Raw genomic sequence first — 16,917 nt, 5'->3', positions numbered from 1 at the left:
TTGAAGTTATATTACTCCCGATTCAGGAGAGTTGCTAGTATGGGTTGCTGGGAGCCTATACTGTCTGAAGACTGACTGTACCATAGGGGTGATCTGACAAGTATATATTTACTTAAACATGCAGATGAATTCAACACTTACCTCTCTCGCCATTGTTTCCTTTGGTGTCTTCCACTGCATCAAGTCTATCAATCAGTTTCTCTCCTGGTCGCATTCGCATTTGACTGGAAAGAGAATAGGTGAGATCACTTGGCTATGTGACTACTGATTAGTACAGAAACAAAATGTTATTTTATGAAACAGCAATATTTCTACACATATCATGTCTATATGCAAGGGCGGATTCAGCAGTTTTAAAAGGGAGGGGTCCAAAATATCAAAATCATCTCACAGTCAATTTTATTGCCTCAAACATACATTTGGTTGTCAAAAGGGGGTTGAGGGGTGTGGTGTGAAGTCCCCCCGCCCCGCCCTCTGGATCCACTTATGCTATATGTCTATTGCCTAATGGTGAGAATTCTTACAATGTCTCTAATAATACAGTTCCATCATATTCCTACAATAGTAATACTCTACACGCGAATAATTTATGTGAGACTAAAACATGAAATATTCACTATTCACAAATATGGGAGTACAGCATTTTACCAGGCACACTTTCTTAGATTTTAATTAGCACAGAGGACTGAACATGAGTTTCAGTGGCAGTCAATGGCAAAGATGGGGTGTGGTGATATGTGGCTAACTTTGCGTCCAAGATTTTTGTACTCACACAGCAATGTGCATGTACATGTGTGTGTGTGTAGCTGCTTGTACTAGTCTGGGATAATGCCGATTATATAGTTCTCGCCCACTAAGATACCATGCTACAGTTTTACATGAATACCCCACTCCGACACACTGTCACACAGTAAACGGACTCTGAGTCGACCAGTGCTGGCTTAAGACGCTACATGTCAAGCACTAGGCTGGGTAACAACAAGTACTATCTTTGAACGTCTTTTGGTATGACGTGGGCAGGCTTCGAACCCATGACCGTCCGCTCTCTGGACACCACAAGACAACTGAGGCGGTCAAGACCCCACCCCAAGAAGAATGATCAGATATCCCCCTTGCAACATACGCGACGACACTTTGAGATAAAGGTCTTTTTAAATAACGATTGTTCCGCTGCTTACTTCAGCACAATAATGTTGTAGCATCTTGTTTTCTATGGTCCCCAAACTGACTGATATAGTGTGTTTGCATTAGTTACCAAAACAATCCACAAACAGAACAAGATATAGGACTGATTTCGAAGGTCACTTTCTTCACTGAAAGAAACTGGATTAGATATATATTTGCGCCACCGTGTGAAGCTATAGATGACAGAACTCTACCTAGGATTTATGTCAAATCGAACATCTCTGTCTTCCCACAGTACGTCGGCAGCCATGTTGAGTTGGAATCTCACCGGAAGCGGAAACCGCACTGTAGATGAATTAAAAACGTAGAATGGATTACATACGAAATACGATTCTTTTACGAAACGAAATATTATGTGACGTTGATTATATATATGTGCACAGGTTTTCATAATGTTGGTTGATACTCGATATCGTGCTTTCATGTTAGATAAATGAAGTTTTCAATCGTTAGAGTTTTATGTTTTCATATTTTGTATGGAAATAGCAATTCAAACTATTATCAAGTGTTCTACGTATAAGCACTTGAATGAGAAATTAAAGTACTCATGGAAATGAAAAAAACCTGTTTTACTGGATTTAATAATCGACACAAAGCATTACGTAGATGTAAATACGAAATAACAAAACAACTGGAAAAGTACTAGTCTGGATTTGCTAGTTTTATCTCAGCGTTCAATACAAAATGTACTTTACAGGAGGTAATTTGTAGGCACTTTCAACATTCAAAAATAAAACTAAGTCCAAATTGACATGGCAGAAACAGGCTATAGGCATTATGCAAATTAGTCTGGAAAAAAGTTATCAAAACAACAATAAAAATAACAGCTATGTTTATGTACATAATAATAATGACATGTAAGTTGTTGTTTGAGAAGGGGATATGTTACTTTTACGTTCTGATATTTTGGCGATGATTCACTATCCCACAATGCCACTCACAAATCACTAACCACTGACAAATCACATGCACGTGGGTTTCAAGCACCTGTCTTCACCCGTCGTCATGGTGTCATAGGTCATGGACATTCACCTTGATCTACTAACACCTGGTTATGCTCAGTTTCACAATAGTCTGTTTTGTTCATATCTTTACACACTTTTACGTGTAAAAAGACATAAAAAACTTTGATACACTGTATTTGTGCCAAGGCCCAATTAGTACTAATTGAGTTGTTTGAATATTTATATATTTTGTATATTAACTGCATTTATTTAAAATCTGAGATCGAAAAAACAGTTTATTTTTCATTTCCGTGAGTATTATCGAGTTTGACAAAAATCTAGCAACTACAGATCCGATAGTTACTACAATCAGCCATGCATGAGTTTCAGCGGGCATGTACTTCCGTGTCCGTCTGCGTGATAACAAGGTGACGCCAGTTCAGTGACGGAACTGAAACACATGTGTTAGCGAAAAAGCATTGAGTTGGACAGAAATGCTATAGCACTAACACATAAGTGTTCACATTACACTGACATTATCATAAAATCTTCTTTTTTTTTACCATACCTCTCTCTGCGCGTATATAAGGGAGGTTTCGTATCCGAGCCAAAGATCGGATGAATGAAAGTATATTGCGGTACTAGTGAAATTGAATAGGTACGGCTATTGCAATAGTTGGGTAACCGTATGGTTAAAGAGTACCTTATCCTACAACTTACGTGTCTACTTCAGAGAGATGTAAAATGAGAGGATCGGCAAATTATTTAATTTTTTTGCTCATACTACTAGCGTATGGATACTATCGACAGGGTGTATATATTTAAGAAATAAACGACTCGAGGTCGTTGTTTATCGTACAATAAAACACTGCAGGGAGAATAGGCCATGAGGGGCCGAAAAGTTTATTCTCCCTGCAGTGTTTTATTGTACGACTACGAGTCGTCTTTTTTATCTTAATTACAGCCTCTTTAAGGATGATGATGAAATGTACAAGCTTTAAAAACATTATTTTAATAATGATGAGTCTTAAATCGAATCCTACCTCGGAAATGTCGGGCAAGTCCACTTTATGAACAGGTGGATACTTCCTGCATAGTTTCACAATCCTCACGTCAATTACCTGTAGCTTTTCTCCCAAAACCGATTGTTATATCTCTCCCGCTTTTCGATGCGATCGTGTTTTTTGTGTACGAGAAACAACCCCCATTCGTCGTTTATTTCCTACAAATATACAAAGGGAGTTGTTTATCGTACAATAAAACACCGCAGGGAGAATAAACCACGAGGGGCGCACTCGTTGTTTATTTCTTATATGAGATATCAACATTATGTAAGCTCTGAGAATATTAACCTATTATAATAATACTGACTCACTGAAGAATCCGACCTCAGACAAGTCCATTTTACGAACAGGTGGGTTACGTTCGGTATTTCCAGCATATTCTCACAATCTTCACGTCGATTATCTGTACATTTTCGCACAATACCGATTGTTATATCTCTCCCACTTTTGGATGCGATCGCTCGGCCACTGTGTTAATCTGCGTTGACCAGTTAAATCATTTGACAGTTTCATCTAAAAAATAACGCCGTCCAACATACGACGTCATCAAGTTGCGAGCGCATGTTCGCTTCTCCAGAAATGACGTCATGATAGAACAATGTTTTATCACAAATTCTACAATGACATTGAAGAATGCTTGATTCTGATTGGTTAGAAAGAGGTTTCCTTTTTGCTTCGGAATACCCTTTGCAAATTATTTAGCCGTTTCACACACAAAGAAAACGTGTGTATGAATGCATCAATAGCCTACATATCGATTCATAAAACATGGTTGCCGATCGATCACAAATAGAAACTGTAAAACGTATCGATATTTCCTCTATTTATGCTGAGTCTCAAATACACGCCGGGTCTTCCCGACAACCGACAATTAAAGTAAAATATAACATCATAAAAAAGTGTTTGAAGAAACTTTATTCACAACAACATGCTGTTTACAAACCTTTTTTTTGGATTGATATTCATTTCCATCTACGTCAACTAACACCACAAGGATTTGGCATACTATTTTAATCTGTATTTTAATCCGAGCGCTTTAGCGCGAGCTTTCAAATGTTTGAATGAGAGTATCTACTCTACAGTGGCACTACATGAAATTTCAAAACACAGTAGGTTTATCTCCTAAATAAACCACGCTCCGTTCTCAATTGTTCGGGGCGGTCGGGTAGCCTAGTGGTTAAAGCGTTCGCTCGTCACGCCGAAGACCCGGGTTCGATTCCCAACATGGGTATAATGCGTGAAGCCCATTTCTGGTGTCCCCCGCCGTGATATTGTTGGAATATTGGTAAAAGCGGCGTAAAACCATACTCACTCACTCACACTTAATTGTTCTTTGCGATTTATCGCGTAGATATCTTACCACTCATCGTTTATTTCTCAAATATAATATGAAATAGGTGTAACCTAAAAGTGAACTCAACATGAAATGGAAAAAAAACCTACTCTTGGGTATATGGATTGATTGAAAATATTCCTATTTAAAATTTTAAATAATACATAACACTGATTGGGTTCTTCAAAGATTTATTGTACTGATATTAACTTATTCTTTATGTGAAAAAGATCCACAGTATGTGCAATGTTAATTGTGAAACCTGAGAATTTATCGGATAGTGATACGACAATTATCGGTTTGGTTTATCGTATTAGTCATACCAGCCATTTTATTATGATATCCCATTTCCTTTGGGTCTTAAAATGACATGTTACCATGGAAGTGAATATTATTTCTCATACCCGTGAAGATCCGCGGTAGAATAGGTCTTCAGCAACCCATGCTTGCCGTAAAAGGCGACTATGCTTGTCGTAAGAGGCGACTAACGGGATCGGGTGGTCAGGCTCGCTGACTTGGTTGATGCATATCATCGATCCCAGTTGTGTGGATCAATGATCATGGTACCAGTCACTGGATTGTCTTGTCCAGACTCTATTATTTACAGACCGCCGTCATATAGCTGGAATATTGCGGAGTGCGGCTTTAAATAACAAACAAACAAACAAACAAACAAACAACGAATATTATTTCTCAGTTGTATTTTACACTTGAGGATCGAGGAATATGAAGCCCACGTAAAATCTTACTACTATCACACAAACGTTTTCTCCATCTGCAAAGATTTTTTTGACTGATGTTAATTTGTTGTGTTGAAGAGATTTACAACCACCATTTAATATGCGTTGGGTCGGGAAGGGAGGCATATGTTATCAACCACTGATTCATTATTCTTTACCCGTGAAGATCCGGGTTGGGAGTGATCTTCAGCGGCAAATATGTCGGTCATAAGAGGCGACAAACGGGATCGGGATCGATTGATGCTTGTCATCGTATCCCAGTTGCGTAGATCGATGCTCAAACGGCGGCGTCAAACAACAAACAAACAAAAATATTTCTTTGTCATATGGGGTTTAACTTTGCGTCCAACATTATTCGACTTATATAGCGATGTGCATGCGTCAGCGTGTGTGGCTGTGTGGCTGTATGGCTGCTTGTACTAGTCCGGGTTAATGCCGATTTTCTTGTGCCAGCCCACTGAGATACCATGCTGTAGTTTGACATGAATCCCCCACTCAGACACAGTATACTGACCTCGAGGCCGAATTTGCTGGAATATTGCTCACAAAAAGGGAAAAGTAACCACTGCAAAGTTGAAGTCATCCCCCTTGTCACACAGCTTCGTGGAGAGTGTTTTGTAACTCTGAATCTTTATGCATAGATCTTAATATGAAACAGATGAGACAATCTCAGTGGTCTCATTCATTACTCTCGTTCAGGTGGGTAAATCAGCTGAGAGTGACTCCATAAACACAAGCTAAGAAAGACCGGATATAGTCTGATTCGTACAATCAACTCTGCTTCTAGCATGGATTTCTTATGATTATGGAAATATGTTTGTCTCGCTTATTTAGAATACGCGAAGAAAGTGTGCCAATACATTTTAGATAGAAAGACCCAGGAATGAGTATTACCCATTCAAGATAGTCATGGAGTCACACTAAAAGACTGGAAGACCTGAAGTAACACGTTGACCAAATGCGTCACAATGGAATTCCCTTTCTGCACATCAGTATTTCTGTCATCAGTATAACGTCTTGATTAAAGGTACTCCCGAAACAAATAATTAAGTAAACATTGAAATGCCCGGTGCTAGTGTTACAGTGGCCTACACCCAAACGCGTTTTGAAATGTACGCTTGATGACTACCTTTACATGCAGCACCGTTACATGCAGCACCGTTACAGCAGCACCGTTACATTCAGCATCGTTACATTCAGCACCGTTACATGCAGCATCGTTACATTCAGCACCGTTACAGCAGCACCGTTACATTCAACACCGTTACATGCAGCACCGTTACATTCAGCACCGTTAAATGCAGCACCGTTACATGCAGCACCGTTACAGCCCTACCGTTACATTCAGCACTGTTGCATTCAACACCGTTACAGCAGCACCGTTACATTCAGCACCGTTACATGCAGCACCGTTACATTCAGCACCGTTACATGCAGCACCGTTACATGCAGCACCGTTACATGCAGCACCGTTACAGCAGCATCGTTACATTCAGCACCGTTACATTCAACACCGTTACATGCAGCACCGTTACATTCATCACCGTTAAATGCAGCACCGTTACAGCAGCACCGTTACATTCATCACCGTTGCATTCAGCACTGTTACAGCAGCACCGTTACATGCAGCACCGTTACAGCAGCACCGTTACATCAGCACCGTTACATTCAGCACCGTTACATTCAGAACCGTTACATGCAGCACCGTAACATTCAGCACCGTTACATGCAGCACCGTTACATTCAGCACCGTTACAGCAGCATCAACATACAGCTTGGCAGTTGACGCTAGTATCAATTAAATTGTGAATCAACAAATATTGTCATCAAAACGAACTACTTCAAACTGTTAATCCTCCATAGGCAATATGTTGAATATCTGTTATGAAGCTGGAGCAAAATTGATTAGAATTCACAGATACTTTCAACACCAATGAGGCTCGAGTCTCGCAATTACCATATGTTCCATGTGTTTACATGCTAGATTGTAGTTGGTAGACACTATCTGAATACTGAATATTTGAATACACAATGAAATTAACTGTAATCAGTTTTTTCTTTCAAGGATTGTATGTAGTTTATTGCTGCCAAATTATTAATGTTACGATTCGCTTTTCACTAAACCCTTACTTAATTTTAACCATTAACTTAACTTAATGTATAATCTAGGAGAAATGTTACATTTTATGTGTAAATGATACTCTCGTAAGCAAGATCTTATTACAAAAGGAGTACGTGCGCTTACATCTTACGACCAAACATAACTAAACGATAAGATGCACCAACACATTAACACGGTGAAATGTAATAAATATATATGTATCTTCCAATATAAATTTAGTAATCTTTACGAAATGGATCTAAAATAATTGTATCTTTGAGGAGAATAATTTTACTGCTTTACATTTCAACCACTAAGTAGGACAGATTTGAGGAGCATTTTCAAGTGGAAACATTTCACGGCTTTACATTTCAACCACTAAGTAGTACGAATTTGAGGAGCATTTTCAAGTGGAAACATTTTACGGCTTTACATTTCCACCACTAAGTAGTACGAATTTGAGGAGCATTTTCAAGTGGAAACATTTGACTGCTTTGCATTTCAACCACTAAGTAGTACGAATTTGAGGAGCATTTTCAAGTGGAAATATTTGACTGCTTTACATTTCAACCACTAAGTAGTACGAATTTGAGGAGCATTTTCAAGTGGAAATATTTTACGGCTTTACATTTCCACCACTAAGTAGTACGAATTTGAGGAGCATTTTCAAGTAGAAATATTTGACTGCTTTACATTTCCACCACTAAGTAGTACGAATTTGAGGAGCATTTTCAAGTGGAAATATTTGACTACTTTACATTTCAACCACTAAGTAGTACGAATTTGAGGAGCATTTTCAAGTGGAAATATTTTACGGCTTTACATTTCCACCGCTAAGTAGTACGAATTTGAGGAGCATTTTCAAGTGGAAACATTTGACTGCTTTACATTTCAACCACTAAGTAGTACGAATTTGAGGAGCATTTTCAAGTGGAAACATTTGACTGTTTACATTTCCACCACTAAGTAGTACGAATTTGAGGAGCATTTTCAAGTGGAAATATTTGACTGCTTTACATTTCCACCACTAAGTAGTACGAATTTAAGGAGCATTTTCAAGTGGAAATATTTGACTGCTTTACATTTCCACCACTAAGTAGTACGAATTTGAGGAGCATTTTCAAGTGGAAACATTTGACTGCTTTACATTTCCACCACTAAGTGGTACGAATTTGAGGAGCATTTTCAAGTGGAAACATTTGACTGCTTTACATTTCCACCACTAAGTAGTACGAATTTGAGGAGCATTTTCAAGTGGAAACATTTGACTGCTTTACATTTCAACCACTAAGTAGTACGAATTTGAGGAGCATTTTCAAGTGGAAACATTTGACTGCTTTACATTTCAACCACTAAGTAGTACGAATTTGAGGAGCATTTTCAAGTGGAAATATTTTACGGCTTTACATTTCCACCACTAAGTAGTACGAATTTAAGGAGCATTTTCAAGTAGAAATATTTGACTGCTTTACATTTCCACCACTAAGTAGTACGAATTTGAGGAGCATTTTCAAGTGGAAACATTTGACTGCTTTACATTTCCACCACTAAGTAGTACGAATTTGAGGAGCATTTTCAAGTGGAAATATTACACGGCTTTACATTTCCACCACTAAGTAGTACGAATTTGGGGAGCATTTTCAAGTAGAAATATTTGACTGCTTTACATTTCAACCACTAAGTAGTACGAATTTGAGGAGCATTTTCAAGTGGAAATATTTTACGGCTTTACATTTCCACCACTAAGTAGTACGAATTTGAGGAGCATTTTCAAGTAGAAATATTTGACTGCTTTACATTTCCACCACTAAGTAGTAAGAATTTGAGGAGCATTTTCAAGTGGAAATATTTTACGGCTTTACATTTCCACCACTAAGTAGTACGAATTTGAGGAGCATTTTCAAGTGGAAATATTTTACTCTCATCGACTATGGAGTTCACCAGGGGCCTGTTCATGTTCATGCCCCAAAAGGCTGAAATGGTACCAGAATCGATGCTCGTGTGCGCATTAGTAAGTACTCGTCAAGCACTGTATGAATTTGCGGCTACCAATAAAATAATAATTATAAAAGTTCTGAACGTTTCAATTACAGGTGGTTCCTGGTTGTAGAGATAGTTCCATCCTCAAAAGACATTTGGGTGGAACAAGTTATAGTTATAGTCTTTCTTGTCTTCGAAGAATTGCCATACAATTGTCCGCCATGTCTGCAAAGGAAGGGGGATAATTCAACTGAACAAGGGAGATAACTCTCCGAGTACTCAGTTAATAATTTACGACTCAAGTTGTTATCGTTCTCTACTCGTACTCGGGTACATGGGTAACCGTTCAGTTCTGTTTAGGGGCGAGGTGAAGTGAAATAGGGTTTAATGTCGCGTTCAAGATTATTGCACTTATAAAGCGACGTGCATTCACGTGTATGGGTGTGGCTACTTGTCCTGGTCCTGACTGGTGCCGATTTATAGTGCTAGCACACTGAGATAGCATGCCGCAGTTTAACATGAATACCCCACGAGAAAATCCAATGATCGATATCATGAGCATCGATACACGCAATTGGGATACGATGACATGCATCAAGCAAGTCAGCGAGTCTGACCACTCGATCCTGTTGGTCGCCTCTTACGACAAGCACTCTCGTCTCTTCAGTTGCTGAGGATCTGTTCTAACCCGGATCTTCACGGTTAGAATGCCAATGGAAGCACCTTTGAGTTAATATAATGTTGAAATAAATATAAATTATTTTATATTATAATCAATATTAAAGGGGCACTGATCTAACGCAATTACCCGGGACTGGTTGTTGCCTTTGTTATTGTTTTTTCCCAGTGAGTACCCGGATGTATAGCAGAAATCTAGACTAGTTCGCGACCTCTGCTGCGCAATTCGTAAGCGCATTAGTCACTTTTATGGGTAGAAATAAGGGCGTATGGTCACATTGATCAACAAAATGAGATACAGTTTTCGAGATAATAAGGAAATTTATCTTTGTGGGTAGCATCAGTGATGGTGACGAAGTTTTGATAAGTCACTTGCTTGGTTATTGTGCGATTTTCATTTAAACTATTTTGACTTGCAACACAAAGTAAATATTTCACCTGGGCATTGCCTTTTTTATAGTGTGTATATTTCTTTACTGTCAAAATGTGTTACAATTTCAAATTTATTAAACGTCTAAATATTCAGTTATTTTACAAAGTGACTGAAAAACATTTCCATCTGTATTATTATGATAACGAATTCCAAACATTTGGATGTTTAATGTCATCACCAAGAGGCTGAAAATGTTACGTTGAAAAGTACATTTCTATGTTGTTTGGCTTCTAATCATACATAATAATCTGTTGTGATGTTTGTAGGCTCTTTTGATCGTCTTAATCAATCTGAACAGATTGTTTAGTCAAAATGACACATTTTATAACTTGCCTGAGAGAATTACATTTTACAAATTGACGGTAACATATACACGCTTACAAAGGAAAAGACCTGTGAAAACAACGTCTATCGCGCATTGAAGAATTTCCCAACCAAGACGAAGAGAAACAAGAACGAATCGGTTCAAATGAAGGAAAACAAAATGCAAATACCATAATTACAACCTACCAAATTTATGTGTATAATTTTTAGGCAGCTTCCTTGTTCGATGAATGTATCCGTGAATATCCACACAAAGGAACAATATCCCACTCGTCTGCAGCTGTTCAAAGAAACTAATTCGATGTCACGTGTCTCTGTAACAATCAAATATTTTAAAAGATATATATCGTTTCGGGATATTATAACCCGTGTTCGTTTCTCAACTCATCACTTGGATTGTTTCAGGTGTTTCACATAGGTGTCAAGTCTCAAGGGTCGGCTGAGAAAGCCCACGTGACAACTATTTTCATAACGTCCACGGTTCCTAAAAAATCCATTGAGTGATAGATAACAATGATCAATCAATCAACGTATTATCAGTTAACCCTTTGAACAAAGTATGTTGTTTTTACATCGGCACTTCACGCCATGATATGAGTGTATTCACTTTGTTTTAGTAAACCTAGACATGTAAACACTCACTTTTGACATATCCACTGTGCAAGATAACAGTGATTAATCAATCAACGTATTTTCTGTTAATCCTTTGATGACTAGGAACGATCCGTTGATTTTCAAAAAAAAGTAAATCAACTGATCATTCACCTCTTGCTGGTCTGCCACGTGCATATTACATAACACACATTTCACCTCACTTCAAACCTGGATTTAGATTGAATAATTACCCCAGACACAATAAAAGCCAAATGGGAACCTTTGTCAGGTAATCTAAGTGGTGCTACCACTAATTGTACCTGTAATAAATTCATTAACTGAGCATCAAGTGAATGACGACAAATACACAAGTGTAGGGTTATACGAGAAAACGTGGATGACAACAAGGGAGAAGCAATCGTATTGTCGACGCAATCCGAAATCCGAAAATGCTTTCACTGCATGGATACTTTTTTAGTATTAAACTATAACCATCTGGGGTATTTCCAAATGACGACATCCGATGAGCTCCGCCGTTCTTTTTGTCTGTTTGTTTAGGCTGAAGAAATTAATTAACATGCGCCTTTTGTCGAAATCTTTACAGATCACAGTTAACCAATCAGTGTTTATGCAAAAATGCGTAAAACAAATATTGCCTCCAGCCTCCAAGTTTATTTAGCTGTCCTTGCAGACGGTAGCCCAGTCTCTGGTCACGCTCAGTTGCGTTCTGTATCATCAGGGTACTCGCGGGGGAAAAAACAAGAACAAAGGCAACAACCAGTCCGGGGAATTGCGTTAGATCAGTGTAAACAGAGGCATTATGTATTATACATCTTATTTGAGTCATATATGTGCTACTTAATATCACTTTGCAAGTTTTGCCTCTGAAGATATCTGATTTCATGAACAGATATGAATCTATTATAGTTGCAGCTCAGAGATGAACATTTGATGAATAATTGAATATTACAGACTGAAATTCACTGATGTTTGGTATCTCGTTTGAGGAATATAGTTTTAACTTTCAATTTTGCAAAATTAATACACTTAATCATTTTTTTTGACTGAGAGGTAAAACCTATTTTCTACTTTATCTATAATGATACTTGTGAGTGTGTGTGTGTGTGTGTGTGTGTGTGTGTGTGTGTGTGTGTGTGTGTGTGTGTGTGAGAGGCTGCGTGTACTAGTCAGGACTGATGCCAATTTATAGTGCTTTCACACTGAGATACCGAGTCGTAGTTTAACGTGAATACCCCACTCAGGCACAGTATACTGACTCCGAGCCGATCACCTTAATGCCGAGCGTCAGACAGTGTAACAACAAGTACCATCTTTTAACGTCTGTGGTATGACGCGGCCGGGGATCCAACCCCGGACCTTCCGCTCTCCAAGCGGACGTTCTACCACTTGACTACGGAGGCGGTCCTTTAGAGAATCGGACATCCTATTTCACAGTATGTAGATTACACCATACAATAACGGATTTCGGATTGTGTGGGAAAAGACCATAGTCCTCGCCGCTTTACATTGAATCACGAAGTTAGGTAACTGCGAGTGGCTATATTTAAAAGCGCATGCAGCATACGAACATTACCAGTACGAAAAACCCGTGCAGATGTAAGTGAGGGAGTGAATATGGTTTTACGCAGCTTTTAGCATCATTCCAGCAATATCACGGCAGGGACACCAGAAATGGGTTTCACATATTGTACCCATTTGGGGAATCGAACATTGTCATCTTCGAACCCAACCGCACCTTCTTGATTTGTCTCTCACGTTTATGTAAAAGTGACAAAACATTTTCCATATTCAATAAAAAAATTCTGCTAAAAGCAATGTCGATTGAACCATTCCGACTCTATCATGAGAATGTTACAATACTATCCTTTGCATTTGAATGATAAACATATACAACAATTGGTCATATATGACCTGAAGATTCCTCGATGTGTTCAGTATAATCGGATTGTTGGATGTTAATACATGTCACTACTTTCAGCAATAAATAATTTTGGAATATATTGTGTGCAATTTCGTTTCTTTTAATTATACAGCAGTGTTATTTTGTATTGTGTTTGATGAGATATTGAGGGCAATGTGAGTCAATTGTGTTGCATATCTATTGCTGTTGGTTAATGGCAAAACTATCAAGCAGGTTGGTACTTTCTTTGATTTCCCATGTGAAGAAACAAACGACGGTTGCACCCATCTATGGGTACGTATGTGACCGATGTAGTGTGGAGGTAAACAAAAGGTCCAAGCAGAGATCTATTATATGGTCTCTGGTCCAAGACACTGAAAACAGTGTGAGAACGTTTTATTTCCGGTGTCTGATAACACACCCTGAAACAATATATCTTTCACTAAATACAACGTCATACAATGTACTTGAGACTTAAACACAGTCCATTACACAAATAAGGTGAAACATGAATGACAGATTATATGACAATTAACAACAAGGGGCGATAACTCCTTGATTAACTCATACATTCACATGAAATATATATGGTACAGACACAGACGTCTTTATGCGAAACGCATTTCAGATGAAATAGATGTGATTCTCAGTATCACATAAACATGAATACAAAGTAACATTGTTCCTACCCGGTGTATGGCACTACGGGGATCACGACGTTATCTCCGCCAAGCCAGAAGTACCAAGCGTACCTAAAATCTGTGTAAACAATATTTAACATTAATTTTACAGTAAATACAAATCAACATATCTATTATCATTACTAATGCATGGAACACATCAAAACAGCCTAGGCTAAAACCACATTCGTACTAACATTCACATATACACTATTCTTCCTATCATATATGAAATTAGTCAGTCAGACGCTCAAACATGCAATAATTCACTCATAGGGAAAATATAAATACTTGAATGAATTAGAAGAGTTATTTGATAGTTTTATATTAAATTCTATACTCCGAAATGCACTAAAACCTGACTAAAGAATTATTTACACTTAGGTTTACCATTGTTACGGATGAATTTACTGGTTATATTTATACACCAACAATACAAATATAACTAAAAACTGTGCACATTTATAAACCAATGTAAAAGATTAAACTAACCTCTGAGGTACTTACAACTCTTTATGACTCCAATCTATTACAGTCATGCTGGTGCAAAGGGTGAACGTGAAGTGCAAATTTGAATTAAGAAAGAGAACAAGAGTTTGAATGATCCAATTGGCGTTGATTATATCAGGCCATGTGATAATGTGGTAGCCCTTCATATCTACCCTTAATTATATAAGACTGAAACTTACTATGGAGATAATAATAGACTCAACTCTGAAACCTTCTGTGTCCTCATAATTATAGTCTGTTTCAAAATGACCAAACCTGTTGATAGAAAAAAATACATTCATCAGTTCAAATAGGAAATGATATACCTGCAATTCTTAACCTTTAGCCTGCTGAATTATTTTCACACTTCTTACCCCTGCCTGCTGGATTAATTTTAGCATAAGGCGCTCTAAAGAGGGTGGGTGATTTCAAACAGTCGGTGCCTCATTAAACAAGGGCCAATTGAAGAAATATTTTGCACATTTATTCCTGATAGAAAACTACACAGTTCTATATAAAAATATCCCGATGTTTTCAATCATACCAAGGTTAAGACCAAAGCGAACACAAAATTTGTAAATTTTCTTGAACTTACCTGAATTGCGTTATTGAAGGTGGTTTGCATTTCATGCTAGGAACCCTCTAATATCGTAACATTTGTGCAAATTGATTTCAATAATCATATCTCCGATATCTTAATTTTAATTGAGTAAAGATTCCGGTTTTTTTTATCAGCAAATAACAGCGCGATGGTAAATTAGGAACCATTTCAGTGAATTTGTTATCTGAACGTTAAACAGAAAAATAACTTAATTTTCGAGGTCATCATGTCGGTTGCAGAAATACGAATATTCGGGTTAATCTGACGTGTCATGTTATAAAATTTGCAGGAAACAATTAATGACTTATAAATATTCACTAATCCTAATTTCAAGCGTTTTGGTTGAATATTTACGATATACAAAAATAAACAACCCGTGTCATGATGCGAGCAGACGTCCTAAAATCAAACATGGCGCGTTTCGCCCGACCTCCGCATAACTTATTGCTATTTTAATATCAACAAAGTTTACATTGCCTTTATAAATATAACTTGGCGAAAGTTGACGATCTTCTCAATCGAAGAATGTTTTATTCGTCATATTCCAATAAATATGACGAGAGAAAAATGAAAATAAAGATCGTGAATTCTGACAGCACTATTTCAATAAGTGCACAGGTCACCGGATGTGATGTCACAGACAGGGGTAGTCTGCTGATAAGCTTTCGAAACAAAACAATTACAGTAAATTTTGAAATAGTTCGCCTATCACATACAGCAAAAACATAAGTCGATACACAGTATCAGTAATCGCCACTAACATGAAATAAAAATGTGACTTTGACGATATAATTCGCGTATTAGTTAATCCGTTTGACCTTGCATGCTCCCGTGACCCGGAAACGGTAGACGATAAATCAACATGCCACATGCAAGTTTCTCGGTATCTTTTATTTGAACTTCTGTTGATATTTAAGAATCACCATTCAATGTTGTGAATATAAATGGGACATGATTCATATTTCTGCGTTGTACATGCTGATAAGTTTCACTACAACAAGTGTATCCCACGTAATACGTCTATGGATATCGTCGATCAGCAAGATCACCCTCAACAACAGGTGCGCGAAAATGGGCTTGACAAAACGTGTTTCAAAATAACATCCCCGCGTTGCTGAATATGATAGGGTATATATAAGCAATAAAATTCTACGTACATATTTTCGGTGTTCCACATTACATTTAGGATAGTTTTCCTTTCGGGAATACATTCATAGATTCTAGCATGATTTTAGAACAGTTTCACGAAGGATTTCTAAATTTATTCCAAAAATATGAAGACCACCATGATTGCGCATTGATGATAGATTTGTAATTGTTTAATTATTTACAGCTGTTTACAGGTTTTAAAATTTTAAGTTATATTTAATAGCTATTTTTCCCACAATGATGGTGTGCGGGGACAGTAAATATTAGTCTTTGCATCAGCACAGTGTAACTGATCAAACTTCAATTATTATCTTTAGTTTAAACATATTTATTCAACAATAATTATCTTGCACTCTGAAAATCAACTATGTGAATAAGTAACTCTCTGATGTCATCATTTTAATTTTAGTATTCCATGAATAATGAATAAATCAGATCCTTAACATATACATACTAAACTCATATGGACATTAATCTTGTGCATTATGTGGTTTGTTTCCAAATAAAACAATTCTGAAATATAATTTAATAGGAATAAATTTAATTTAATTACAGTAACAGTACATGACATTTTTGTTTGTTTAATCACAAGAACCATGGTGGCACATGAGCTGGTAAGTTTGCCATAGGTTTCTTAGAAAATGCTATCTCAGTCTTCTGGTTGGAATGAAAAGAAACATGCCTGTGTACATGTTTACCCT

The 16,917-nt window shown here is 37.4% G+C and overlaps 1 protein-coding gene across 5 annotated transcripts in view; it reads right to left on the bottom strand.

Moving 5' to 3' along the window:
* LOC124145359 (Bardet-Biedl syndrome 5 protein homolog) overlaps positions 1–14,799 on the bottom strand; it is a 31,048-nt gene extending 16,249 nt beyond the window's left edge. The window contains exons 1-6 of one of the 5 annotated variants that reach the window (XM_048390122.1): positions 14,667–14,799; positions 13,987–14,056; positions 3,173–3,351; positions 2,494–2,580; positions 1,380–1,470; positions 142–224 (exon numbers count right to left, since the gene is read on the bottom strand). In XM_048390122.1, the coding sequence (XP_048246079.1) occupies positions 142–224; positions 1,380–1,470; positions 2,494–2,506 (187 nt within the window). In that variant the 5' untranslated portion in view covers positions 2,507–2,580; positions 3,173–3,351; positions 13,987–14,056; positions 14,667–14,799. Of the gene's footprint in view, positions 1–141; positions 225–1,379; positions 1,471–2,493; positions 2,581–3,172; positions 3,352–5,424; positions 5,562–13,986; positions 14,057–14,666 lie in introns of those variants that run through there. The other 4 variants (XM_048390124.1, XM_048390125.1, XM_048390123.1 and 1 more) reach the window with 4 other exon arrangements.
* Positions 14,800–16,917: the final 2,118 nt, after the last annotated feature.

The sequence above is a fragment of the Haliotis rufescens genome, unplaced genomic scaffold (assembly GCF_023055435.1).
Source record: "Haliotis rufescens isolate VD_foot unplaced genomic scaffold, xgHalRufe1.0.p SCAF_83, whole genome shotgun sequence".
Lineage (NCBI taxonomy): Eukaryota > Metazoa > Mollusca > Gastropoda > Lepetellida > Haliotidae > Haliotis > Haliotis rufescens.
Note: the sequence above shows the minus strand (reverse complement) of the source record. Positions and strands in the feature narration are given on the sequence as shown.